The 22548-nt window shown below is 39.2% G+C and overlaps 1 protein-coding gene across 1 annotated transcript in view; it reads right to left on the bottom strand.

Annotated features, from left to right (window-relative positions):
* The window catches only part of gphnb (gephyrin b), a 172067-nt gene that overhangs the window by 81498 nt on the left and 68021 nt on the right, over positions 1 to 22548 (bottom strand). Inside the window, 4 exon segments of the mRNA XM_036582197.1 lie at positions 728 to 794; positions 4364 to 4458; positions 7703 to 7795; positions 7949 to 8006. Of these exon segments, the coding sequence (XP_036438090.1) occupies positions 728 to 794; positions 4364 to 4458; positions 7703 to 7795; positions 7949 to 8006 (313 nt within the window).

Here is a 22548-nt window from a genome sequence, read left to right as displayed (position 1 = left end):
AGAAAAAGTGAGGTAGAAACAGAGAGAGGGAGCAAGAAATACAGAGAGAGAGGGACAGAGAGAAAGAGATTGAGGTAGAAAGAGAAGGAGAGTGAGAGACAGGTGAGAGACAGAACAGTGAAAGAAAGGGGGGATAGAAAGAGAAGGAGAGAGAAAGAAGAGAGAGATAAGAGAGAAAAGAGAGAGAGATAAGAAAGGGGGGGTAGAAAGGGAGAGAGAAAGACACTGAGAGATGGACAGAGAGAAAAAAGAGATAAAGAGAGGGAAAGAGAAAGACAGAGAGAGTGAGGTAGAAAGAGAGAGAGGAAGAGTGAGAGAGGCAGGAGAGAGAGTGAGAAAAGAGAAAGAGTGACAGTGAGGTAGAGTGAGAGACAGGAGAAAGAGACACAGAGAGAGAGAGAAAGAGTGAGAGTGAGGTAGAGAGTGAGAAAGCGAGAGAGAGAGAGAGAAGAGAGAAAAGAGAGAGAGAAGAAAGAGAGGGGAGAATAGGAAGAGAGAGAGTGAAGTAGAAAGAGAGGGAGAGATTAAAAGAGAGGGGGGGACAGAAAGAGAGAAAAGAGAGATTGAAAACAGGGAGAGAGTGAGTTAAAAAAGAGGGAGGGAGCGAGAGGAACAGAGAGGGCGACAAGAGAGGAGGAGAGAAACAGAAGGGAGGATGAATGAGAGGAGAGGGAAGAGGAGAGAGTGAACGAGAGGAACTCCTTACACACATACAGTCAGGTCTTACCTGTGAGCCCTTCTTGCTGCCTGGCAGGTTGATGATGAGTGTTTTCCCACGGATGCCACACACAGGCCTGCAGGGAGGATATTAAACGTTTAAAGGTGCAGTGTGTAAAATTTAAAGGGATCTATTAGCAGAAATTAAACACAGTATACAAAACCATGTTTTCATTAGTGTATAATCACCTGTAGCTATGAGTAACTGTGTTTTCGTTAGCTTAGAATGAGCCCTTCATATTTACATAGGGAGCTGCTCCTCTTCCAACAGAGGCCGCATGTTATTTCACTTTCCTTAAAAAAGGTGGTGTGACTTCGGAATTTTGTTACTTGTATGTACACTACTGTTCAGAAGTTTGGAATCCTTTGTCAAAAAAATTGCAGTTTTTTATTTAGTACTTGTAGTTATATTTTATATATATATATATATATATATAATATATATACATACATACAATAACGTCTAATGTCTGGTTTATAGTATTTAAGTATTTAATAGTACATATAGGTAAATATGTATTTAATAGTTAGCTAATAATACTATGTTAGAAATTATTGGGGAACGTTTCATTTGGGAAAATGAGGTTAGAAGATTAAATGATAAACAATAAATAATACATTGTAATTACTAGAGGTGCGGGAAAAAATCGATTCTTAGATGCATCGCGATGCAGACGTGAAGGATTCTGAATCGATTCACGTTTTAGTGTGTGACAGTCTCTCATTGCAGATTTAACTTGCCAGGAAACCAACTGCGCTGCTTATAAATGAGAATAACGCATCGCTGCTATGTGACCTGCAGTCCGCACAGCAATTCTCAGTCGTTGCGAAACAGGGCTTTCGCGCTATGCTGCACACGTCCCGTCTCAAAGATACTTTACTGACACAGCGATCCCCCCGTCTCTACAATGAGACCAAAACCGAAGTTATAAAATCACTAAAGAAAACAGGTAGAATAGCTGTAACGTGCTGCGTGGACATCCATCACCACTGGATCTTATTTCACCGTAACTGCGCATTTTATGAGTAGAGCAGCTTCTTGTGCTCCAAACAAGAGCAGTGAATGAGAGCCTTCTAGTTCACTTGCCACATCACTTCCATTTGATTTATTAAAAAAGATATTGGAAAATTCATTATGGATCATTACAAATACTTTGCTTTAAAAGTACCAAGTCACTTTAAATAACAACACTGAGTCACTTAGTCACTTTAAAATGTATGTTGTCTCTATATTCTGTATATATTTTGTGTATATTTAATATATTTCAGTTGGTTTTTCTTGTATTTTTATTTTTACTTATTTACTTTCTGTAGAGTGATTAGCTGAGCCTCACCATAAGCATTTCAATGCATAAATGTCCTCACATGTTGTGCAAATGACAAATAAACTTGAACTCGAAACCTGAGCTCACACAGTGAGAAAATATAAATGCTATATAGAAAAAAAAGATGCATCGAGATGCATCGATAATCGTTTTATGATCGCATCGCGATAGAAAGCGTCTTTTGCCTTTTTAGATTGAAGCACCATCTTGATTTTGGTGGCCCTGTACCACCGAATTATGAAAAACGGAGGATCAAACTTATTAAACAAAAAGCAAAAGTGAGGGAGGGTGAGCTGATAATCGAAATCGGGACAGGTGATGGCCTGCTTTACTACATACTTGGGAAGGGAGGGGTGAGGGAGGGGGACTCAGCTGGTTGCAATCTGCAGCCTCACCGCTAAATGTCACTTCGTCTTACACACTGCATCTTTAAAATATGAATATTGCTACATGCGAGTTAACACTGCTGCACACTGAATTGACATCATAAGATTGGCAACTTCACCAAAATACCCCACACAAACCAGCAAGCTTTGTCCAGTGGGGTAGATAGGTTGCTTTGGCAGTAGTAGAGGACATTTGAAGTAGTTGGTGTTAAATATAACATTATATAACAGTGTTAAATTAAATGTTAAGCTGCGCGTTACTGTGATTTTATCACAGAGAATGGTGTTCTTAAGCACGAAGCACAGCCTTGAGTGGCTTTTTGCTTTATAAAATGGCGGCAATACACAATTTTAAGTAAATAATCTAATTCAAAATGAATAATAATTGCGATAGTATTCCGCCAAGAAATGTAGTGTGATTAGAGTACGGTATTGTTGCCATGCAATTGTGGACCGCTAAAGGACAAGAACGCTTAGTTGCCCATCACCGTATATTGTGATTATTTCTTGAACTTTTTATTGTATAATACTGAACATATGATAACACAGCACTGTTCATTGCAAAAAAACCTTTGCTTTTTGGTAACCAAATTACCACCGTGAGTCTTATTTAGCACCAAGCTAACGGCGCCCCTCTTCCCACACTAGCACTGAATCTCAAATGGCTCCCTGTTCCCTACATAGTGCACTACATAGGAATTTAAATACTGGCTCCTGCACTCTGACAGTGCATAATACAGCTTAAAACAGTCATTTGGGATTCAGCCACATCCATATTAAAAAATAGTGCACCATTTGGCTAATCTAGAATTCCAAACCCTAGCACACTATTTAGGGAGGACAGAGCGGTTTGAGATTCAGCCTGGGTTTGATGTTAATTGAGGCAGATCTGACAGAAAAACAGACATCTGAAGCACGCAAGCCATTCAAATGTCGTTATTTAGACATTTATACTGCCGTTTTACAGTTAATCATATCGTAAGTACTTTAATGCAAACCTGTGATATTAATGATGGAGTTTTTTTAGGCTGTTAGCTATCTTTTAGCCTGTTAGCTAGCTGACCAGCCTAGTTCTAGTTAACAAAACAAGTTGCCAGCCCCTCAGTTTAAACAAAAAAACAGGTTCTTACTTCATCAGTACACTCGGTGGTCCATGTGAGCAGCATGGGAGTCAAAGATTGTTCCATTAACAGCACAAGGGTTTTTTGTGAGGTAGTGCAGTAATACAGAGTTCAGTTGTTGTGAGGCGTTCATGGATGCGTATACCAAGTATTGTACAATGGCTTTGAATGCAGCTCAGCCAGATTTTAGGACCAGAACTGTCCATTTTGCATAATAGACTTACTTTCATGCGATGTCTTTTCAGTGCACAGGAGTTGTAGCTCGCTATTAGCATGGATGTAGCAATGCTCATATTTCAACTGCTTTAATAATGTTGTGATGCAGAGGATCCAGTGACATTTGCTTAGAAAATGTAACCTTTTTGTGTACAACAAGGCGTAATTTTCAAAAATCCCATTCATTTTTGCCATTAAAAAAGCAGCTTAGACCCAGAGTTGATAAAATGGGCATAATGCTGACATGCCACACAAATTCAGAGGCCTATGGAGAATCAAACTCTGCTCTCCAGTATTCAGTGTGACTGATATCCACTATACCATCAAACCACTTTATATAATATTATTGCTGGATGCTTCCTTTTTACTAAAGATATATACTTATATCTCTCTTAAGATCATCAAGATATTCACAATGTTGCCTAATTGTATATCTTTCAAAAATAAAACAAAGCAAATATATCAGAAATATTTGATATATCTCCCAACCTTAGCGATGCAGCAGCATAAAAAAAATCATGCCAACGTTTGTTTTGACAAATCATTGCATTCTAAACTCCGAAACTGCACACACCTGTACAGGAGGAGGTGTACTCACCTGGACAGCATGCCCAGAGGGGTCACATTCAGAGAGCCCATCAGCATCGCCAGAGACATTCCTGGAGCCTCTCGCTCTATCACCTCTTTAGTGGCCTGAAGAGAAAGAGAGACAAACAGTTTTAATTAAAAATTAAAAAGACTCCTGTCATCACTAAATATGTATACATTGCTCGTTAAAAGTTTGGAGCTAGCTTTTTTTTTAATATGTTCTAAGTACGTCTAATGCTTGCTTTTCACTTTTACTGTTGTTACAACCCCAGTCGTGATTATTTGGTAGATCTGCTGCGTGTCTGTTTTCTGTTTACTTGTCTGTTCCAGGTGTAGACTGGAACCATTCCTGTTTGCCATTCCTAATTGGCTAAACCCAGAGCCAGTCGGCCCTGTATGCTCACTTTGCATGTCACCTAGGGCCCTGCAAATTACACAAGGGCCCCACCGTCCCCTCGTGTCAAGGATGAGAGGATGAAGCAGAACCAACTCTCCAAGTTTGATGTCAGCAGATATATATATATATATATATATATGCTGTCTGTATTCCAGTACAGAAGCATGTAAATATTTTTACCAGTGATGTTTGTGTATCTATTGTAATTTTGAAAATTATTCTACCCAAATAATTTAATGTAACTGAATCTTGGTGAAATGTGAGAATTCATGACACACTGCATCATTTCCAAAAGAATCAGATCACTGCAAGGAGATTTACATAGTTAAACTCGCAAATCCACAAAAAAACATGCTCATCTTTATTTATTTATTTCCTTGTTTTTTCTAACACACCTTGAAGTCAAAGTGAATCACCCACCAAAACTCATTCTCCTTCCACACTGTGACGTATTTGTGAGCAAAACAGGGTATCAGGCAGAGTCTCTGAGCTAGCTGAGTGTTTTCTCTCCATGACAAGTGGGGGTGGCGGGATGGGGGAGGTGACAAATGATATTATTGGTTAATATTTTGCTCCACCTGCTGGTGCATGGTGGGGATCGGGGGGAGAGAGAAGGCAGAGGTGGGGAAAAAGTCACTACATTTTAATGGAAGATTACAGGAAAACAAGAATTCAGTCCTTTAAATGATGACATGATATGATGAATCATGCCTGATATGATGAAGGACATGAACTAACATGATTTAAAAAAAGGCCCATTTTGATTTAAGGCTGACTTTAACCCATCAGCTCATTCTTAAATTCTCCATGAGCTGAGTCAGGTGTGGTATTTCATACCCTTGTTGGAGTCTCTGGGACTGAGAGCCACTGGTGTGTTTGTAGCAAATAGAAAAAGAGAGAGAGAGAGCGAGACAGAGAGAGAGAGAACGTACATGTGTGAGCGTGGATGTGAGTGAAACAAAAAGCGAGGGTTTTTCCTCTCCCTGGTGTGTGTTCTTTGTCCTTGAGTTGAATGACACTTCAAACGCAGCACGAGAGAGGAAAAGGAACGAGGGAACAGATCAAAGGAGTGCTGAGGAGGACAGTGGGCTGAGATGCAGGCGAGAGAGAGAGAATTTACACGTCTTTATTGTACCAATGTACACAATCTACTACTACACTGATCACCATAACACAGATTAGAAACTTATCCTAGTTAAAACAGGCCATGTTTTCTCTTTATAATGCTTAAAGAAACATTTATCTAAATTTAAACAAAGATTCATCTTTACTGCTGCTTTAAGACACAGGCCTTGTTACACTGAAAACCTTTCCTTCACTCCCACTGTGGATGTTCTATGAGAAAACTCCTCTCTTAAACCATTCAAACGAAGGCCTGGGCGAAATGACTTTTGGCATTGATATGACTTTAAGAAGCTAAAATTTCAGAGAGTAGACACCACTAGTTCTAATTTTATATCCGAAACACCAGAGTTGTGGCCTCGAGTCATATGACTTGGACTCAAGTCCGACTCGAGTCACAACTTTGATGACTTTAGACTCGACTCGAGAAAATCGAGAAAGACTTGGGGCTCGACTTTGACCTCAACACCAGTGACTCGGACTCTGACTTGGACTTGAGCGTCATGACTTGGAAAATCTCGAGACTCAAAGTAGAAGAAACGTGGAGAGTCTGACTGATTAAATCTATCCCTAACCCTAAACCTCACCCTAATCCTAACCTCAAAGCAAAAACCTACACTTACTCGTAGCCCTAAACCTAACCATAATGTTGTTGATAATCAACTGATGATCACAAGAAAGGTTGTTCATGATTTAAGGATCTGTAGAACATCTACAGGGGACCATCCAAATAAAGTGTGAACAATAAATCTTACATACTGCAGCTTTAAAAGACTAGTCTACCCATTTTTCTAATTTATCCAAAATGTAGTCAATCACATAGCTACAAATGTAGTAGCAGCCACCCTGAAGCTTAAATGTCATTCATGCTTTCATCCAGGTTTATAGATACAGTGCGTCATATGGTTTTAGAAACCACAGGATCAAGCCTGTAAGAGATTACTGAACAACTAGACACAGTTTGAGGTAGCTGTGTGAAGGTTTAAGTGTGCAGTTAGCACCATGCTAATTGTTGGGCTATAGTGTCCATTACTTGTTAGCTACATTAGCCTGATTGACTACATTTTGGGTAAAGGGGAAAAGCGCATAACTTAGATTTTTCGCTTAAAAGTTCAGTTGTTAGTCATGCTAGTGGTTTTGGGTGCAATACGTCTTTAAAAGCTGACTGAGGCTTTGTGTAAAAGGTTTAAGCACAGCTTTGAGCAGGGATGGGTGGGAGTCGCTGCCTGTAGGAAAAAGGGAGCATGAAGTGTCGAACAAGGTGTTGGAGAGTTCAGACGAGGTCTGATCTTCATTTAAAGGTAAATTTCCAAAGAATTTTAAAAATATTCTGCCTAATTCAGTGATACAGATGTAAAGCAAGTGATTCAGAGTGGTTTGGTGGTTGATGGTTTGATGGTTCATTTGTAGAGACTCAGATTTCTTTACAGTGGTGGAGACAGGAACCAGAGGTTGCAGTGAACCTTTCTGTCATGAATAAATTATAAAAATACATTTTAAGACAAAAGCTTATCTCAAAAATTGTAAAACAAGGTCTTAGACATCAAGAAAGCACAGTTACATAATTTTCTGAGAGGGAGCTTTTAGAGGTGGACGTCTGATTCTTATCACCACCACTGTTAACAATTCTGACTCTGTAAGTTTCTCTAGAACTGAGCATTTTACAACAAACCACTCTGAATGACTCTGTTTACATCTTAACCATATAAATTCAAAAAAGAAAAAATCAGGAATTCCTCTTTAATCTCAACCCAAAAGCAGACTTCATCACACAGAACAACAGCTTTCTGCGTCGTCTTCATTCTAATAAACACACTGCTGCTAGCCTACCTCAGGTGTGACATCACGGGGGGCGAAGCCGGTGCCCCCAGTGGTCAGGATGAGGTTCAGTTCTTTCTCATCACACCAGTCCACCAGCGTTTCCTGAGGAACAGAATCAGAAAAAGAGTCAGAATCTGTGTTAGTGGCCCAGTAAGATCTCACTAAAAAGCAATGTGTCTTGGCAGTGGCTCACACTGAGTCAAATATAGCAACAAGTAAATAAATAACATAAAAGAAGGACGAACACAGACTTACCTTGATCTCATCGATTTCATCTGGGACAATTTTATAGGCTGAGATGGTTCCTCCTAGCCTGGAAAACAGAATCAGACACTTAGAGTTGGGAATTCACCAGGGAATTCGTTTTTAGGCTTTTTTGAACTGAATTATCGACATTTTAGGTCGGCATGGTGAGGCAATGGGTAGCGCTGTGACTGAATTTGGGAGTTCGATTCCCCGGCTGGGCGACCAGTGTGCTTTCTGTGTGTTTGCATGTTCTCCCTGTGTCCCGGGTTTCCTTCCATAGTCCAAAGACCTGCAGTCAGGCCAATAGGAGATGCTAAATTGCCCCTAGGTGTGTGAATGTGTGTGTGTGTGCCCTGTTATGCCCTGTTATGTAAACCCCCTGTGACTCGGGGATAAGCAACTTAGAAAATGATTGAATGAATACAGTCATTTTAGAATTGGGAACTGCACAGTGCACATCAGAACTCCAGAATTACTTAGACGCATCGAGTAGGGCTTTAGTTTGGATTGAAGAAATGAGTCAAATCACAACTGACTAATCAAATGAAAATGTCATTAGCAAATGTTTTCACCGAGAAAGAATTTTTGTGAGAAAAGATGAACAACACCTGCCTTTACTGACTCTTGTTTCAACATGTTTCCTGTTGTTGTATGTCAATACAGAGTTGTACTTCTGCTATATATTATTATATAATATTATTATAATATTTTTAGTAAAGTAAAACCAAAGTAACAGTAAAAACATACAAAATCAAAGTTTAAATAAATGCAGGAAACTAATAAGGTGTGAAAAAAAAGGAAAAGTCAGTTGTGTACAGAAAATGACTCTGAAATGACCCAGAAAGTTGTACACCTTCTAGAAGGATGATATAGCGAAATTAATAATCAGAATGCCTTGTTTCTCAAAAGTAGAGATCAAATGTCAAAGCAGATAACTTGAAAATTACTGTAAAAGGGGAGCCCCACTGATTTTTCAAAATTTCTGCATAATTTCATTGTTGCGATGTAAAGTCAGTCAGAGTGGTTTGATATAAAATTGCAGAGAAATTTACAGAATCCGATTTCTTTAGCTACAGTGGTGGTGATAGGAACCAAGGGTCACAATGACTACAACACAGATATTGCCATTTTATTTACTATCCTAAACCACCACTGAACCAACACAAGTTAAGCTTTTATATGGAATGTTGATGATGGTAAAATAGTGGAAAATATGTTTTCTTTGGGGACTATTGCACATTACAATGCCCTGCATGCATCCCGCCACCATAAATGGATCAAACTAAATGGATTAACAAGACGTTTTAGGCCAAAACTCTACCACAAAACTACCTCAGACATCAGGCAGCTTCAGACGTCTGGTTTCTATCACCACCACTGTGAACAATTCTGACTCGGTAAGTTTCTCTAGAACAGAGCTTTTCACACCAAACCACTCTGGATGACTTTGTTTACATCTTAATGATTTAATTTTGTGAAACTTTTGAAAAACTGGTGGAGTTCCCCTTTAACAGAGAATTAGGATATATGATTTTTCATCCCAAAGTACAGAATAAAGCTTTTGGTGATTAGTTCAAAATCAAGTTGACAGGTGGTTTCATACTTTTGAAGGGTAGTATACTTCATTTTGATCAGGACCAAAACAGGGTAAAGAGTAAAAAAAATAAAAGCTATAATTAAATACAATTGTTTATTTAAAATAAATAAAAAAAAAAATTAGAGAGACTGGATATGGGGTAGCAATAATAAAAAAAAATGACATCACTTAATGCTAAGGGGGCCCCCTGGTGGCTTGGGGGTCCTATGTGACTGCTAAGACTGCTTATAGCAATAAACAGCCCTGTTCATGTGTTCATGTTCGGCCTCCCACAGGCCAATGCCCAAGTGAGTGTCATGGCGCCCTCTAGTGGCCACATCAGTCATCCAGATGAGAGAGAGGTAGAGAAAGAGAGAGAGAACAGAAAAGAGTGAGAGAGATGGGGAAGCGTGTGGGGCAGAAGGTGAAGAGAGGCGCAGACAGGTCTTATGTAAGGACTTTTTTTTTGGCTTGTATGCTATTTTTAGGACACATCGTGTTTCCATTCCACGACAGCAGCTGGAAAGTCTCCCCAGGGGGCAAAAAAATACTGCAGCACCCCAAACACCCCCCACAAATACCCCTGGAAGCTGAATGATGGACAAAGCTGAAATTTGTAAATTTGTTTTGTATCACAGCAGCTCCTCTCCATCACAGAACAAGACATACTAATAAAACACTATAACAGCCTCCTTCAACATGGCTTTACAGCTAGAACAGAGTGCAATGGCCAGTTGTTCCAACGCATGTCTGCACTTGTTTTGAGTAGCCTACAATCTTAGTAGAGAAATATGACTAAAGAGTAATCAAATTGTACACCTATTAAAGCAGAATTTTTTAAAAGTTTCTGCATTATTCAGTCATTAACGTTAACAAAGTCATTCAGAGTGGTTTGGTGAGAAATGCTCTGTTCTAGAGAAACTTATTGAGTCTGAATTGTTCACAGTGGTGGTGATAGGAACCAGAAGTCCACCTCTAAAAGCTCCCTCTCAGAAAGTTGCATGAAATAGTTATAAATATGCTGCCTGATGGCTGAGACTTTATTTTATGATAGCTTTGAGAAGATTTTGGCCTGAAACATTTGTAAAAATCCATTCATGACGAAAATGTACATGCAGGGTGTTTTTTATTTTGGAAAATCAGTGGAATTCCCCTTTAAGTCTAGACCTTAGGAATAAACAGTGTGAAGTTACAACCAGGTGTTCACCATATGGCACATGCTAGAGGTCAGAAGAGATACTCATCAGGTCTGGAGAGCAGAGCATTACAAGTTATCTTGGGATTGTTTTGACTAAACTGTCATGTGATGAATAAAGCCTGGTCTAGAAAACTAGCTCTATATTTTCAGTATGTGTTGAGACTGGTAACACAGACTTTTTGCATTGTTAAAGAAGGTCAAGCAGTGTGAGCTTCTGGCCACATTACCAAATTTCCTAGCCGCGGTCTCCCACCAAAATTAAGACTGACTCGTCAGTGTTTTAAAGAGATCTGTGCCAAAAAGTGCTTTCAGGGCATTTAAGTAATTTCTAAAGTTTTTTCAGTACAGGTTTTTTCAGTTACTGAGCTGTTTGTGTGAATCACAAAATCCAACCTTATATTACTCTAATCACCATCTTATTTCCTACAACATAGCACCATTTTGAAGCAGCTGACAAGCTCACAGCAAGTGCTAGTTAGGCTTAAGTACAGCCTCTGTACTGCGGGGTTAGTTCTTACACAGCGTTACAGCTAAAACACCTTTAAATTTTAAGATGAAAAAGAGAAAAAATTTGAAAGCAGGAATTTTAATCTACTTTATTAGTGTCTTTCAGATGTCAGTATTTTGGTTTTAAATATGTATAATAATGAAATTGACATTAACAGTTGGTAAAGCTGTAGTTATTCAGAATCAATGTTCCATATTTTGCTGATGAGTCATGTTTTTATTTGCTGTCCTTCACTGGACAAAAAATAAGTCTGTCATTGTTTGACACACAGACTCATGTGAGTGTTCATATATAATGTGATGCGTGTTTGTATCAGATGATCTGTCTGTTTGCCTTATAGATGATAATATATAATGTAGTACAGCTGGAAAATATATTTGTTTCTTACAATATAGAATTATTTTGAATTAACTTTATTTGCACTGATTCATCAGACTTTTCTAGCAGGTTAAACTGTTAAACCGACCCTCTGTCTGTTACAGTGAACCCACCCATGGGCTAAACTGTAGCTCTGCTCTTCCTGTCTTTTTTGTGGAATTGTACATGAACAGTAGGAGCTAGAAACAAAGTTCAAGTGTTCATTTGTAGTAATGATGTATATGTTGCTTGTATAAAAATACAATTATTCCAGCTTAAATATTTTTAGTTATTCAACAAAAACCAAAATGTGTTAGGTTGCGCCTCCACCTCTCCCCTACTGCTCGTTCAAACCAGCGTAGAAAGATAGTTACTGGGAAATCAGAGAAAGGTACAGGGAAGCATTTCTAGCTGGAATCTTGAAATAAAACATCACTTTCAATGGCAGAAGTACAGTCAGTTCAGTGCCAGCACTGTCCAACCACGGCATATTAGAATTTACAAGGCAAAGCAATTAGCTATGCCCAACATGTAGCTCTGCCCCAACATCTAGCTCACATCAAATCTCCCACACTCTTAAAAAACGCTCCTTTAAGGGTTCTTTAGTAAAGACAGTGGTTCAGTATTGAACCACGAACACTCAAAGAACTCTTTGCATGCCTAAATGGTTCTTTTCACAGTGAAATGGTGCTTCAGATTAATGGAGAATTTGTCTTTACTAAAGAACCATTGAAGAACCATTTTTTTTGCACCTATTACCTGCTACAGAAAGAGTTTACATATCCATCCTGCTCCTAAGGCACAGCTCTAAAAGTCAGTATGTACATTTACAGTTGACCAACGATTAAATAATACTTTTTCCTTATGATTCTCTGATTTTTCTTTTTTTATCCTGTTTCATAGTCGCTCTGCATCTGTAAAACAGCTCATCACAAAACCAATTTTCAACATTTGAGAAACCATTTTTAATGTAAAACCATATTTTTAAGAGGTTTAACTTAGGAATTTGTATAAACAGATTAATGTTCACTTTTTATATCATTAACATTTTATTACATTTAAAAAATATGTATTTTATTTTAAAAATTAATCTGTCACAGAGATTTTGGTCACTGGTGTTGTCAGGACTCTTATGTTACATTTTAACACAGTGTTTTCAGCTCTATTAAACTGCTTCTTTGGGTCGAGGCTCATCAGAGAGAAAGCATCTCAAGCATGAGAAGGAGTCCACACTTGCTTATTATATTTCATTAATTTATTAATAATGTTGTTTATCAGGCAGCACATGACTTTTATGAGTCATTGGTGTTATGTGCTTTAATAGCTGGGGAATTCAGATTTTTTTTTGTCAAAATAATGTCACATATAATTTTTATTACTGATTTTAAATAGTTGCACAAGGTCACCTGACCACCAATGAGTCAGCTAATTTACAGATTCCTTCATTTTAACCAGAATGTCACTGGTGTCACAGTCACTGGTGTTACACCATATTCATACAACACCAGTGACATGTATAATATGTTTGGAATGAAGATCTTTTTGTATGTATGATAATAGGAGATGTTAATGGTTATATAAAGTTTATTTAGTTTTGGGATGAAAGACATTCATTTTTTTGAAAATGTATCCACTGAATTCACACTCCAAATGGAGAATGACCCATCTATATTAGCCCATTTCACCATGAGCTGCACTACAGTTCCAAGTATGCAATGTAATGTGTGCTCCCACCCCCTCCCCAACACTGATCTATGGGACAGCACCACAAAAAACAAAACAAAAAAAGATGCCAGGTTTCCGGGTTAAGCGAATGGGCAGCTTTAAAAAGTCTACTGCACATTGGGGACATTTGAAGAGGTTTAACAGTTATCTGCAGCTAATGTAGCCTGTTGTTTTGTATAAACAATTTGTTTTTATTTAAAATTATTTTTGAATGTGCCCTGCGATGGACTGGCGACTTGTCCAGGGTGTATCCTGCCTTCCGCCCAATGACAGCTGGGATAGGCTCCAGCACCCCACCGCGACCCAGAAGGATAAGCGGTTTAGATGATGTATGTATGTATGTATGTATTTTTGAATGGTTTGAATCATTCATATATTCAGTGCCTGTTTTTTGCCATTGTAGTTCTGGCATATGGCCAGTTGGGGTCATGGCAAAATGTTAAGTAAAAATGAAATAAAAACACAGCTGACCCACTGATTTGTTGAGATTTTTTAATATGGCCTCTATAGTGGTTGAGTTTGACACCCCTGTTTTGCACTGTAATATCAACCCATTAAAAAGCTAAAACACTACGTAAAACAATAGAAGCATTTAATTGTTTTTTATGGGTCTATCAGCAGGGTTGGAACACGTACACATGCAGTGCTGGAACCTCCAGCTCTCACTGAAGGACAAAAAGTCTCTTGTGAGAGGAGATATAGGAGTAAATGTATCATTGCTGACACAACTTGATGTCATAAGGGACACAGACACTAAACCTCTGTCCCTCTAACGATGATCTGATTACTACAGCATGACTTTTTTCAGTTCTGGTGAGTGACGCTCTTGACGGCTTGGCTTGTTTCTGGAGGTATCTGTTTTGTCTATGTACAGCATGCACGCAGTGACAACATCTCACAGAACAGTCTGAGCACTTCAATAATTCAGTGGAATATAACAAAAAGGGAAAAACAAATCTGGACCTGACAGTTTTTGACGAAAATGGGTTTATGGGAAAACCGTACTAGACTAGACGTCCCGTATCCCAGCCTTATACAGCTGTATACCTTCAAAACTGTGGAACATTTTTTATACAGTAAAACCCGTTGACATCTATGAGTAATGGTCCCCTTGGAATTATAAGGTTCTATCTGCGTTCTGAGCAGCTTTTAGATATTGAGCTTTGAAGATTTTGCATTCTAAATAGTAGAACTGATATGTGGAACACGTCTCTCTCATACAAGAAAATGACTGACGCTGTAAATGTTCAATCTAAATGTACAACATCAAAATCCTATCAGATTTGTAAGGGAGTTTTTGGGAACAGGTCAAAAGCAGATACACTCTTCTAATGCTTAGAACTCACTTTCTGCTCGGAATCATAAGGTTCCGTCTGGCAACACAAGAAAAGAAGCACCGATTTTCAAGGAACACAAACAGGTTACTCATAATTTGTTTTAAAAGATAAAATCAGTGTTCTAACAGAGCCACATTATTAGAAAGTTAAATTTAATGCTTTCTTTGACATTTTTATGACATTTACTGTTATTATTTATTTATTTATTACATTTTTAGGGCTTTTATTTCTTGTTTTCAGACAAATCATTGTTTTCTTGTTTAAAAAAAAAACATTTATTGATACATTAAGTAAGAAGGTCAGTGCTAAATATTTTGTCCAGTGCAGAGGTCAAATTAAGGTAGAAACCATTAGTTTAAGTTTCCTTTAGTCAGACAGAAACCAGCTACTGTAATAAACTGTCCCAGCAGTTTAGTTAGGTAATTTAGGTAATTTAGTTACCTTTAAGGCTTAACATTTATAACATAAAATTTTTGATTGGTCCCCTTGTGTGTATTCGAAGTGCTGATTGGCTCACAGATAGAACCTTATAAAACTAAGTTAGAGGTTGACTTTGGAGACAGAACCTGTTTGTTTTCTAGATAAAGAACCCAAAATGCACACAATTAAAAAAAAAAAAGTAATGTTAAGAAGTTGTCACAGAGAAAAAATTCAATTTTGACAAAAATGTCAGATAGAACCTTATAATTCAAAGGGGGCGTAATGCACGTGTATGTGTGCAGCCAGCACAGCCAGAACACTACAAGAGCAGAATTATTGTGATATACAAAATAATAATAGAGTGTGCATCTTTAGTTAACACAATACAGACACCAGAAACAAGTTCCTTGCCCTCACAGCCAGAGAAAAGGAAACAGGTGGTATCTAAGGTATCTAGCTAGCAAGGTGGCCAACTCACTAACTTTTCCTTTTTGCTTTTCATTCTTCTCAGCTCGCTGAATCAGTTATTGTCTTTCAAAATGGTTCACTTTCAAGATAAATCATCTGTCTAGATACTGATGTTTACAAAAGATGTATTGATGATTACATTTCTTATTCGTTGCTGGAGTATATTCCTATAAGAGTGGGAAGGTTACCATGCAGTTTTTGGTGCAAGGTGGTGGTAGTATCAGAGAAGATTGATTGAGAGGGGGGGGAGAACTATGGCTGGAGTTCTAGGCAGCTCCTGCCTGTAGCTAGAAGCCCGGACCCCCTCATAGCTGTAGCAGGACTGATACAGGACTAAGGAACAGGGAGGAGATGGGGTGGCGGTGGGGATTGTGAACACTTCGGATCGGGGATGGAAGGTGAGGATGTGAGTGTATAGAGCGTTAGATTGGAAGAAGGAGGGGTTTCAGGCATGCGCGCCCCCCCCCACCCCCCCCAACTTCAGTTATAACATTACTTTAAGTTAGCTTGTATAATTGAACATCACATGCAAAGGCTGCCTCTTGTCTCTGCCTACTCCAAATGTAAAAATTCAATTAAATATTTAGTAGCTTCATTATAAGTCAGTGTGTTACAGTCACTTGCACCATGCTGTAGTCCTATGAAGTTAAAACACACTAGGCTGAGTGCTTTTAAATGCTGAAATGTTAGTTGCTGTCATTATGTTAGTTGGCTTAATGATAGACTATCAAAGCTGTTTGTGTAGTTTGTTTGCAAGTGACCTTTCAAATATTCTTTAAGGGTTCCAATGTTCCGCTAATGTAATCCCCAAATGATTTAATCAGGTCATGCATTCTCATCCTCTAGATAGTAATTTACTATGCAGGAAACCAGGAGTCAATTTGAGACACACCCTAAATCTGTATACCCACACAGTTTTGCAGTGACAGACTGTGGTGGTCCCTCATACTATTTTCCTATTTCATATTTTCTTGCCTGGAAAATCAATCGTTTCATGCTGTTAGGCCAAATTCCAGCCCTACCATGTATGTGCCTCAGTGGAAATCCAGATTCATCAGACCAGACTATATTTACAGACTTTCCACTGTCCAGTTTTGGTGAGCCTGTGCCACTGCAGCCTCCGCTTTCTGTTCTTGGCTGCAGAAGAGGAAACCAATGTGGTCTTCTGCTGTTGTAGCCCATCCACCTCAAGGTTCAATGTGTTGTGCATTCTGAGATGTTTTTCTGCTCACCACAATTGTACAGAGTGTTTATCTGAGTTACTGCAGCCTTTTCTGTCAGCTCGAACCGGCCATTCTCCATTGACCTCCCTCATCAACAAGGTGTTTCTCTCTGCAGAACTGCTGCTCACTGGCTGTTTTTCCTTTATTGCACCATTCTGAGTAACTCTAGAGACTGCTGTGTGTGAAAATCCTAGGAGATCAGCAGTTATAGAAATACTCAAACTAGCCCCTCTGTCACTAACAATCATGCCACGGTCAAAATTACTGAGATCACTTTTTTCCCCCAGTCTGATGGTTGATGTGAACATTACCTGAAGCTGCTGGCCACTATCTGCATGGTTTTATGCACTGCACCACTGCCATATCACTGGCTGATATTTGCATGAATGTGTAGGTATACAGGTGCTCCTAAAGCGATCGGGGAGTGTATGACATATTCTGTTCCTGACACCCAACCAAATTATCAGTTTAACAAATAACAATAACTAGGCATTTGCTAGCTGAGCCTCCTGAAGCTAGCTCTCTCAAAGACTCTCTCAAACACCCAGCTACAGTATTCAGCTTTAAATCTAGGCACCAAATCATATTATGAGAAGTTTAAGTTTATAGAGCCCTGCAAAAGCAGAGATGCTGTCAGCAAGCTGGAGATAAATGTGGAGAGGATGGTAACATGGATTTAAGAACTGGAAGGATATAACCATGACTTGTTTTAAACCTGAGTGCCCAAACACAGCACTAAACAAATAGGGTAACTACAGTTATCCAAATCTGCATGACATACACTACATGAGCAAAAGTACTGGGACACCTACACATTACACCCACAGGAGTGTGTCTGTGGAATTTTTTGCCCATTCATCCAGAAAAGCATTTCTGAGGACGTGGATGAGAGGGCCTGGCTCACAATCTCCATTCTAGTTCATCCTAAAGGTGTTCAATGGGGTTGAGGTCAGGGCTCTGTGAAGGCCAGTCAAGTTCTTCCACCCCAAACTCACCCAGCCATGCCTTTATGGACCTTTGTGCACTGGGGCTCAGTCATGCTGCAACAGAAAAGGGTCTTCCCCAAACTGTTCCCACACAGTTAGAAGCATAGAATTGTCCAAAATGTCTTGGTGCTGAAGTATTAAGATTTCCCTTCACTGGAACTAAGGGTCCTAGGCCAACTCCTGAAAAATAACCCCACAGCATTATCCCTCCTCCACCAAACTTTACAGCTGGCACAGTGCAGTCAGGCAGGTAACGTTCTCCTGGCATTCGCCAAACCCAGACTCATCCATCAGACTGCCAGATAGAAAAGTATGATTCATCACGCCACAGAATGCATTTCCACTGCTCCAGAGTCCAGTGGCGGTGTGCTTTACACCAGTACCAACTTTAAAGTCGCTGAGCTCTTCAGTACAACCCATTCTACTGCCAATGTTTGTCTACTGAGACTTTAAGGCTATGTGATTAATGTTATCCATCTTTTAGCGATGGGTGTGGCTGAAACACCTAAACACAATAATTAGGACCAATACTTTTGTCTACATAGTGCAATTACCAGCCAGCTCATTAACACTTAAGGCATAAATGACAGAAATCATAAGCATATTAAAGTTATATTAGTCAATATTGCTCCTGTGTGCAAAGCAAGAAGTATGAGTTTAAATTTGTATCTATTTTTATCTCTTTTATGTGTTCATGGTGCCACTAATCCCTCAGACGTAACTTCAACCTTACAGGTCTCATAAACAAGTATGTCTTGTGCCTCATGATGAATCTGAGATTCTGCTCTATTTCTCCTCGCTCTGCTTCTGATTCTTATTTGTTTCTTTCTCAGTTCAAATGACAGGACGCTGAGCACAAATAACTTGGGTTTGTTCCCCTCGTTTCCAAGGTAACCACTTCAGGTTGAAGCCTGTAGTTGCAGAGAGTGTATGCATATGTTTGTTTGCCTGTGTGTGTGTGTGTGGCGTGTGCGTGTGTGTATTTGGGAAGCTGCTGCGTTCTCTGTTTTGTTAAGCGTGTGCCTCTGTGGCAGGAGGGTGGGCTGCTTTTCTATTTTGAGTACAATGGGTTTCTGTGAGTGCGAGTAATACTGTGTTTCATGAACAGATGCTGGATTTGGGCTCCTCTTGAATGCATGAGTACACACAGTACACACACCAAGACACTGATCTGGATCCTTACTACCCGCTGCATGAGATTCCTCAGATCGGTTTATAGCTCTGAGCCTTCCTGAGATATCTCGGCTATGGGACATTACTTTTAAAGGGGCCGTAACCTGATTTTTCTTAGATTTGGGTTGTTTCCCCATCAACATCCGCTTATAATGTGTATATGAGTTTATATACCAAAGACAGTGACAATTCACTTTTACACGACCATTTTTGGCCCTTAGAATTGCACAGTATTTGCTACTGTGCCTTTAAGACTGACAGAATGCAAATGGAAACTGGCCTTTATTGTACCTTCTTTAAAAAGCAGTTTGGGCTGAAATGCTTTAACATGACTGGGTAGACTACACTACTGTGAGCTGAATTGGTGGAGATATGAAATATGCAACTGCAATACTTTTTTTGACATCACAGAAACGGTGAATTCAAAACAAGCTGTTTTTGCAGCTTAGTTTCCCTACATGGACCATAAATACACTTAAGAAAGATGGTTTTTCAAGGGTTCTTTAGTAAACGTAATGGCTCTACTTAGAACCATGAGTTCTATATAGAAACATTTGCATTTTTAATTGTTTCCTTGCATGGTGAAAAGTTTTTTCAGATTAATGGAAATGTGTTCTATATAGCACCAAGAAGTGTTCTGCCATTGTTACAGGCTTAAAATCTTAACAATCATAAGGGTTCTATATAGAACCATATATAACACATTCTCGATTAATCTGAAGAACAATTTCACTATGCAAAGAACCATTTAAGCATGTAGATGGTTCTTTGAGTGTTCATGGTTTTATACAGATCCATTGTCTTTACTAAAGAACCCATGAGGAACCATCTTTTGTACAATGCTAATGAGGGGAAGTTCGTTCATGGTGCAAAATTAGCAGTACACTCTTAAAACGATGGTTCTTCAAGGGCTCTTTAACAAAGAAAATGGTTCTATATAGAACCATGAACACTCAAAGAACCCTTTGTATGATTAAAGGGTTCTTCACATTGTGAGAGTTCTTCAGACTGATAGAACATGTGCTGTAGATGGTTCCATATAAAATCATTCTGAAAAGGGTTTTATATATCACCAAAAAGGGTTCTTCTATTATTACAATGTCAACAACAGAAGAACCCTTTTTTGTGTCATATAATACCATCTATAGCTCCTCAGAGTCGCTGCTGGACTGAGAACCAAAAATATCCAGCCAACAGCGTCCTGTGACCACTGATGAAAGACTAAAGGATGACCAACATAAACTGTGCAGCAGCAGCTGAGCTATCGTCTCTGACTTTACATCTACAAGGTAGGAGTGTCTAATAGAGTGGACAGTGAGTGGACAGTGTTTAAAACTCCTGCAGCACTGCTGTGTCTCATTCACTCAGACCAGCGCAACACACACTAACATACCACCACCACATCAGCTTCACCACAGTGCTGAAAATGATCCACCACCCAAATAATACATGCTCTGCGGGGGTCTTGTGGGGGTCCTTACTATTGAGGAACAGGGTAACAAAGTATGCAGATAAACAGATGAACTACAGTCTATAATGTAGAATTACAAAGTGCTCAAGAATGAGTGAAGAAACAATAGGTGTTCCTAATAAAGTGCTCAGTGAGGGTGTGTTCGGTTGCAGACTATAGGCTTAAAGGGAGTCTCTCTACTTCTCTTTTAACTCTCTCTCTTTTTTTCCTGCACTGTCTGTTCTCTCAGCGTGGTCTCACTGCTGCTGTCTCTAAACGAGTCTGCTCTTCACACTCAGCACTGGGCCGAGCCTCCTTCACACCATCAATAAAAGAGAGGAGAGAAGGAGTCAGGGAGGAGGACAAAGAGCACAGCAGAGGGAGAGAGTCAAAGCAAGAGAGACAGTCTGAGCTAAAGTGAGAGAGTAAGATAGAGACAGACAGGGAGGTGGCAAAAAGAGGGAGAGAGGGAGAGAGGTGAGGAATGGACAGGGAGAGGTAGAGCTTTCCCTCTCTCATGTTTGCTCCCTCTCTCTCTTTCTTTCTCCTTTTCTTTCTGTACCGCTCTATATTTCCCTATAATCTATATCTCTTACTGTCCCTCTTTCTTTCTTCTTTCACTCTTTCTGTCCTTTTTCCCTCTTCTCTTTTTACTTTTTCTGTTCTTTTTTCCTTTTCTCTTTTTCCTTTCTTTCTTCTTTCACTCTTTGTTCTTTTTTCCCCTTTTCTCTTTTTTACTTTCTTTCTTCTTTCACTCTTTCTGTTCTTTTTTCCCCTTTTCTCTTTGTTCCTTTCTTTCTTCTTTCACTCTTTCTGTCCTTTTTCCCTCTTCTCTTTTTACTCTTTCTGTTCTTTTTTCCTTTTCTTTTTCCTTTCTTTCTTCTTTCACTCTTTCTGTTCTTTTTTCCCCTTTTCTCTTTTTTCCTTTCTTCTTTCACTCTCTGTTCTTTTTTCCCCTTTTCTCTTTCTTTTTCTTTCACTCTTTGTTCTTTTCCCCCTTTTCTCCTTTCACTCTTTCTGTTCTTTTTACCTTTTCTTTCATCTTTCACTCTTACTGTTCTTTTTTTCCTTTTTTCCCTTTCTTTCTTCTTTCACTCTCTTTCTCTCTGTTCTTTTGTCACTCTTTCTGTTCTTTTTCCTTTGCTTTCTTCTTTCACTCTTTATGTACTTTTTCTCTTTTTTCTTCCTTCACTCATTCTGTTCTTTTTCCCATTTTTCTACTCTTTTTCTTTTTTCTCCTTCACTTTCTCCCTCTGCTCTCTGTCGTATTTTCTCCTTCTCTTTCTCCATCTCACTATTTCTTTCACTCCCTCCTTCTCTTCCCCACTTTTCTATTCTCTCTCTCTCTCTCTCTCTCTCTCTCTCTCTCTCTCTCTTTCTCTGGCCCAGATGTGGCCCAGATGTGGCAGTTTGGACTCTCCCTGCCTCAGCTTCATAATGAGGCCCATCTGCTACTGTGATTTCATTAATAATGCAGGTCTTTGTACTGAGTAGAGGTTTCAGCTCACAGATAGAGGAGGACAGGGGACACCTCACTGCATCCACATGCTCTGCACAGGGGTGGGCGATATGATGGTGTGTTACAGTTATCGTGATAATTTAGGTTACAATACTCTTTTCTGAGTATATGATGGGTATGGACAGAACATCTAGACAGCTGAACAACTGCATGGGTCATTACAAATATAGATTTAGACCAATTACAGAGAGTCTGTAAACAACAACAACAACAACCAGTGCACAGTTACTACATAAGCTTAAAGTAGCTGACTGGATGCAGCCCACTGTCTTATTTTCTTCATTTCTTTTTACCAGTTGTGTGTAATTTCTTTGCTCCTTTTCCTTCTCAGACGGTGTGGCGCAACCGTTTTGCTGGTATGCTGCGTCCATATCATCTTGTTTACAAACTTGAAATATCGTGATACCGACCATGTATTGTGCAAATGCCTATGGTGCCAAATAGTTACGATGATGCTATATTTTTACCTCATATCCCCCTTTTCAGCCAGAGAAAAGAATTCAAACTGCTAGCTTTAACTTTTAGCTTGTTGTTCTGCTCATGTGATGAGCCCCCACAACCATTCAAGCAATTCATTATTTCCACTGTAATGATCATTCATTTTTAAAGCAGTTACTACGGTTGTACAGCTGCAAAAAGATTTTCAGCCTCCTAGTGGAAATCTTAGCC

Source organism: Colossoma macropomum, unplaced genomic scaffold (genome assembly GCF_904425465.1).
Source record: "Colossoma macropomum unplaced genomic scaffold, Colossoma_macropomum, whole genome shotgun sequence".
NCBI classification, from domain to species: domain Eukaryota; kingdom Metazoa; phylum Chordata; class Actinopteri; order Characiformes; family Serrasalmidae; genus Colossoma; species Colossoma macropomum.
This window is presented reverse-complemented; position numbering and strand designations above follow the sequence as displayed.